The sequence below is a fragment of the Bison bison genome, unplaced genomic scaffold (assembly GCF_000754665.1).
Source record: "Bison bison bison isolate TAMUID 2011002044 unplaced genomic scaffold, Bison_UMD1.0 scf7180017864374, whole genome shotgun sequence".
NCBI lineage: Eukaryota > Metazoa > Chordata > Mammalia > Artiodactyla > Bovidae > Bison > Bison bison.
In genome coordinates this window covers 5777661-5784606 of record NW_011494946.1, presented here as the reverse complement: position 1 = coordinate 5784606, position 6946 = coordinate 5777661, and the positions used below count along the sequence as shown (strand labels likewise).

The following is a 6946-nucleotide window of genomic DNA, read 5'->3' as shown; positions in this document are numbered from 1 at the left end:
TTGCTGGGAGAAATATCAATAACCTCAGAAATGGAGATGACACCACCCTTATGGCAGAAAGTGAAGAGGAACTAAAGAGCCTCTTGATGGAAGTGAAAGAGGAGAGTCAAAAAGCTGGCTTAAAATTCAACATTCAAAAAACTAAGATCATGGCATCTGGTCCCATCACTTCACGGCAAATAGATGGGGAAACAGTAGAAACAGTGGCTGACTTTATTTTCTTGGGCTTCAAAATCACTGCAGATGGTGACCACAGCCATGAAATTAAAAGACACTTACTCCTTGGAAGGAAAGTTAAAGCAGAGACATTACTTTGCCAACAAAGGTCTGTATAGTCAAGGCTATGGCTTTTCCAGTAGTCATGTATGGATGTGAGAGTTGGACCATAAAGAAAGCTGAGCGCAGAAGAATTGATGCTTTTGAACTGTGGTGTTGGAGAAGACTCTTGAGAGTCCTTTGGACTGCAAGGAGATCCAACCAGTCCACCCTAAAGGAAATCAGGCCTGAATATTCATTGAAAAGACTGATGCTGAAGCTGAGACTCCAATACTTTGGCCACCTGATGAGAAGAACTGACTCAAAAGACCCTGTTGCTGGGAAAGATTGAAGGCAGGAGGAGAAGGGGATGACAGAGAATGAGATAGTTAGATGGCATCACCGACTCAATGGACATGAGTTTGAGCAATCTGTAGGAGTTGATGATAGACAGGGAGGCCTGGCGTGCTGCAGTCCTTGGGGTCGCAAAGAGTCGGACGTGACTGAGCAACTGAACTGAACTGAATTTGTCACTGAGTTTTGGATAAATGACAAGAAACTCATAGGTTACTTGGGAAAACCAAATAATGTGTCTCAGACTGATATCAGTCTCCACAGAAGACCTAGAATATAGTCGTTTAAGTTACTATCAACTTCCCTGAGAGGAATAAGACTATATAAAGCATATTTCATTGACATCATCCCTCCTAAAATGGAACTTACATTTACATTCTTTGGAGTCAGAATGATAGTTTGAAAATATTTTTGCTTTTATTTAGACGATTATAAAAACATATTCAATATAATTTTATTCTTATTTTATTAATGGCTCTATGAGTGAGTGAGTGAAGTCGCTCAGTCGTGTCTGACTCCTTGCAACCCTGTGGACTGTAGCCTACCAGGCTCCTCCGTCCATGGGATTCTCCAGGCAAGAATACTGGAGTGGGTTGTCCTTCCCTTCTCCAGGGGATCTTCCCAACCCAGGGATCAAACCGAGGCCCCCCACCTTGCAGGCAGATGCTTTACCCTCTAAGCTACCAGAGCTCTATATGCAATTTCAAATCCATGTTTACATTTGCACTGATACTGGTGTTTGGCACCTACTGGCACTACTTGAACTGTTGAGAGAAGAAAGGAAATAAAGTCTGACATAATATATCAATAAGACATGCAAAGCAAGCAACACCCAGATGAGATGATGACATAGAGTGGGAATGATCATTTTATGGCAGTGTAGGTGAGGAGAGTGCTGGAGAATCAAGGCCTCATGGGATCAAGAAGGCAAGCTGAGAGCAGCAGGCATCATATTTTATATATCTTACCAATATGTACTGTTTTAAAAATGTATTGAAGTATGGTTAATTTGCAATGTTTTGTTAGTTTCAGGTGTACAGCAAGGAGATTCTGTTATATATATATGAGTGTGTGTGTGTGTGTGTGTATATATTGGAGAAGGCAATGGCACCCCACTCCAGTACTCTTGCCTGGAAAATCCATGGACAGAGGAGCCTGGTAGTCTGCAGTCCATGGGGTCGCAAAGAGTCAGACACGACTGAGCGACTTCACTTTCACTTTTCTCTTTTATGCATTGGAGAAGGAAATGGCAATCCACTCCAGTATTCTTGTCTGGAGAATCCCAGGGACAGCGGAGCCTGGTGGGCTGCCGTCTATGGGGTCGCACAGAGTTGGACACGACTGAAGCGACTTAGCAGCAGCAGCAGCAGCAGTGTGTGTATATATACACACACACAGATTCTTTTCCATTTTGGGTCACTACAAGATATTGAGTGTCGTCCTCTGTGCTATACTGTAGGTCCTTGTTGATTACTTATTTTATATACTTCACTTTAATTTCAGTGTGTATATGTTAATCCCAAACTCCTAATTTATCCTGCCTCCTTGATCTTTCCCCTTTGGTAAGCACAAGTTTACTTTCTAAGTCTGTGAGTGTGTTTCTGTTCCGTAAATACGTTTGTTTCTATCACTTTTTTAGATTCCACATATAACCAGTATCATATGATATCTGTTTCTCTTTGTCTGGCTTACTTCACTTGGTATGATAACCTCTAGATCCATCCATGTTGCTGCAAATGGTATTGTTTCATTTTTATGGCTGAGTAATATTCCATCGTGTGTGTATGTGTGTGTGTGTATACCACATCTTCTTTAACCATTCGTCTGTCAATGGACATTTAGATAACTTCCATGTCTTGGCTATAAATGCTTTTTTGTTTTTAGGAATTCTATTTTGGCAAAACAGAACCATCCAATACATTAAATTCGTGTCTTATTGAATTTCCTTGGGTTTGATATACAAATTTGTTTTTGTTTGATAGTTGCTTAGGAACTACACACATATGGTATTCAGATAGTTTATTTTTGTACATGCCTAAATGACATTATGTTAGAATATAGTTCTGTAAGAATGGATTTTCCTTTAAATAAGGTTACTGTCTATTCCACATTAGGAAACACTGCTTCATAGGGCATCAGTGCCATATTGTCCTTCAGGAGGTGTGAGCTGATAGATGCTCCTTGTTAAACTACCGACATGACAGGAACACTTTAATCTTGCCGTTTTGCTCCTGGATATATAGGGAAGACTGCAGCTATTCTGAGAAGCTCTTTACTTAATTGCCATGTGACCAGGCAGGGCCGTTATGGGCCTAACTCTGGGCTTTCACAGGCTACAGTCAGGGATCCAAGGTGTGAAATAGAGAAGCACAGAGCAACCAAATAGGCTATTCTCATTCTAGCTGAGGTTCAAGATCCATTCAAATTAATTATCTGTGTATTCATTCATGAATAAAAATTTAAAGAAAATTGTTTACATATGCAGGCTTCCTTGATGGCTCAGTGGTAAAAAGTCCACCTGCCGATGCAGGAGACACAGGTTCGATTTCTGGGTCAGGAGGATCCTCTGGAGAAGGAAATGGCAACACACTCCAGTATTCTTGCCTGGGAAATCCCATGGACAGAGGAGCCTGATGGGCTACAGTCCATGGAGTCATGAAGAGTCAGACATGACTTAGCAACTAAAAACAAATATTTGCATATGCAACGATGTCATGGGGGTCTTTCATACTATGATTTTGGAATGAAACAATGAACCACATGGAACCCAGGCTTCAGGGAGACAAGACAATGGGATAAATTGTAATAATGCCTCAGCAGAGGTGTAAAATTAGGAAAGGAAGAACTCTGGATTTTGGCTGAAAGTAAAGATGGGCTTTGAAGAGGAAACGGCTTCGATCAGGGACTTGAGGGATGGTATGGCTTCCCTGGGAGGAACAAGTTCTCAGGGAATGTGACCAGAGGTCCAGAAGGGTGGAACAGCAGTTCACCCAAGGCAGACAAGAGTCCAGTGTAGCCAGAACTCTGTGCTCATGATGCGGAGAGATGGGAAGTGAGGTTGAGATAGGTTGAGGCTGAATTCTGGGTTCTATTTTGGGGTAAAATTTCAATATGGAAATTTCTGAGGAAATCATGAATTTTAAAGCAAAATTGCAATAAGCTAATGAGGATGTCATAAAATCTGTCAATCCAGAAAGCATGCTTGATGTGTAACTTCTGCTGCAGATTGTGGGACACGTGAAGAGCCTTCCATCAGAGACCTCATCAGCTTCCTCCACCTAATACCCGCCATCAGCCAGTTACACACTGCTCAGTCAATCAATGGTCACTGATAAATATCAGAGCTTTCCAACTCACCGGAGACCGATGCCTTGATTTTCCTCGTCTTCTGAATCAATGAGTTGGCAGATGTTCTCAAGCACTGGTGGTGGGTACTGATTGAATCCTCCTATTGAGAGAGGAAAATGATAGTTAAATTTTAAACTATAAATTGTATGTGCTAAGGGGAAAAGAACTGCAGTAGGAATCTTCGTGAAGCAATAAATATCACTAAAATACTTCAGCACAATTTGGCTGGGGTGAGAACAGAAAATAGTAGCAACTGGAAATAGCATTCAGAATTTGATTATAGAATATTTTTCAGCCAGAGAATTACCAGGGACCTCCTCAAATTGTTCATTTTAAGAGTTCATTGTGAACCAGAGACATTTGATTTCCATATGTTCAGGCTGACATGATCTAAGGAAATTTTTATTCTAATTCTATAATACTTTCTTCACTCAGACTTATGCTAATAGCTGAAACATAGAAGACATAAATGTTTTGTTACATAATGCTATGTCTGTGTTTCTGCACTAATTAACACTGATTTCCTAGGAGGGAAATAGTTCCAGGAAAGATTTTAGCTTACTGACCTAAATAATATATCCTTACCTCTTCCTATTGTTGGTCTATAAACTGTGGGATACTGAGAAGTATATAATTTCCCTCCTTATTCAGGAAAATAAATCAGTTTCAGTGAAAGGAGACCTTTGACCATTGAAGGATCAAAGACTCCATGAAAACATCTGCGAATGCTTATGGTTTTATAATAACCATATTTGTATGGTTCTAAGATGAGCAGTATTTCTGTTTCTTTGAAATGAAACTGTCTTCTGATTAACTGAGGTTGACAGTTGTTGATGAGGAAGGAATTGTGATGCCATCGCTTGTGCGTGTGGGAACAGTAAATGTGCCAGCCCCAAAACTTGTTGAATCGTAGAAAAAAACTCTTGGTAATAACAGAGACTTTTTTTTTTTTCCAAGAGGTTGTGTTCCATGATATCTTATGACATTTTATTTTATTTTATTTTATTTTATTTTTATTTTTTTAATTTTATTGTTAAACTTTACATAATTGTATTAGTTTTGCCAAATATCAAAATGAATCCACCACAGGTATACATGTGTTCCCCATCCTGAACCCCCCTCCCTCCTCCCTCCCCACACCATCCCTCTGGGTCCTCCCAGTGCACTAGCCCCAAGCATCCAGTATCGTGCATTGAACCTGGACTGGCAACTCATTTCTTACATGATATTTTACATGTTTCAATGTCATTCTCCCAAATCTTCCCACCCTCTCTCTCTCCCACAGAGTCCATAAGAAACCTCTACAAATCAAGTGCATATGGGAAGGCAGTGAATGCCACACCTTTAACAACACGGCTCAGATGGCAATCATGGAAAAGCCAGCTCGAGAAACGGTGAAGCCTAACTTAACAGGCCTGCAAGACCAGTTTGGGGTTGTTCTGTGGAGTTTTTTTAAAGTGCTGCTCCACGATGAGTATCAGGAAGGGTGATAAGTTGGGAGGTTAGGATTGACATATACATACTACTATATATTAAATAGATACCTAATAGGGATCTACTGTATAGCACAGGGAATTCTGTAATGACCTATATGTAAAAGAATCTAAAAACAAGTGTATATGTATGTGCACATATATCTACATATATGTATATACGTATAACATTCACTTTGCTATATTCCTGAAACTAACACAACATACTCCAACAAAAAAAATTTTAAGATGACAAAAAAGGTCTCGATGGCATAAAGAACAATATCACGTGGGAAAAGATGGCTATTGATGACTCTTAAGAAAGAACTCACAAGATCAAATTTTGAATACGAAGTTTTCAGAATGCTTTAACCAAGTCTATTCCATGTATGTGCACATGAATGCTCAGTTGTGTCTGACTCTCTGTGACCCCGTGGTCCATAGCCTGCCATGTTCCACGTTCCTCTGTCCATGGGATTTTCCTGGCAAGAATAGTGGAGAGGGTTGCCATGCCCTCCTCCAGGGGATCTTCCCAACCCAGGGATGGAACCCACATCTCTTATGTCTGCCACATTGGTAGGCAGGCTCTTTACCACTAGCACTACCTGTATATTCAATTTTTGTATATGCATTAGAGCGACATATCATAGTCTGTCTAAAATAACTCTTTCAATGACTATAAAATAAAAAAACTCTCACAGGAAAGTCAGTATCAACATTTACTTGGAGGGACTTTTTCTTTCTTCTTTCATAATACAATGGTGCATTACAATAGAAGGATTTAGAGTTAAATAACATGATATTCTCAAAGGGGCAATTATTGGATTCCTCAATCAAATATGAATTGCAGGAAAAAGGAGAAGCTCCTTCTGCAATGAAGAGTGAACTCCCAAGATGTTGTCACCATGGTAGTGTTAGAGATTTCTTGAATACTAGGGTAACTCTGGAATCCTAAGGTGGTGGAATTGGTTCCAGCAGAACCTAACTCTACACCTGTCAGATTCTCAGAAAGAAGAGGTTCAGCTCTGATTTCATGGGATCTTCTAGAGCAGGGTTTCTCAACCTCAATACCATTGACATTTTGGGCGGATTTTTCCTTATTGTGGGGGAAGCATCCTATGCATTGTCGGATGTTTAGCAGCCTCCCTGGTCTCTACTCAGGTGGTGCTAATAGAAAAGAACCAGCCTGGCAATGCAGGAGACATAAGGGAAGCAAGTTCAGTGTCCGGGTTGGAAAGATCCCCTGGAGGAGGGCAGGGCAACCCACTCCAGTATGCTTGCCTGGAGAATCCCATGGACAGAAGAACCTGGTGAGCTACAGTGCATAGCATCGCAAAGAGTTGGACACGACTGAAGTGACTTAGCATGGATGCACCGGTCTCTACCCACTAAACACCAGTAGTATCCTGTCCCTTAGTTATGACAAATAAAAACGTCTCCGGGTATTTCCAAATGTTATCTGGGGGGCAAAATCATCCCCAGCTGAGAACTGTCTTGTCTGGAAAGAGCATTTCTTG

General features: G+C 40.7%; 1 protein-coding gene across 2 annotated transcripts in view; it reads right to left on the bottom strand.

The window, feature by feature from the left end:
* The window catches only part of COL6A5 (collagen, type VI, alpha 5), a 160932-nt gene that overhangs the window by 50340 nt on the left and 103646 nt on the right, over positions 1-6946 (bottom strand). For both annotated transcript variants that reach the window (XM_010856741.1, XM_010856742.1), the window contains exon 36: positions 3967-4057. In XM_010856741.1, coding sequence (XP_010855043.1) covers positions 3967-4057 — 91 coding nt within the window. The remainder of the gene's footprint in view (positions 1-3966; positions 4058-6946) is intronic.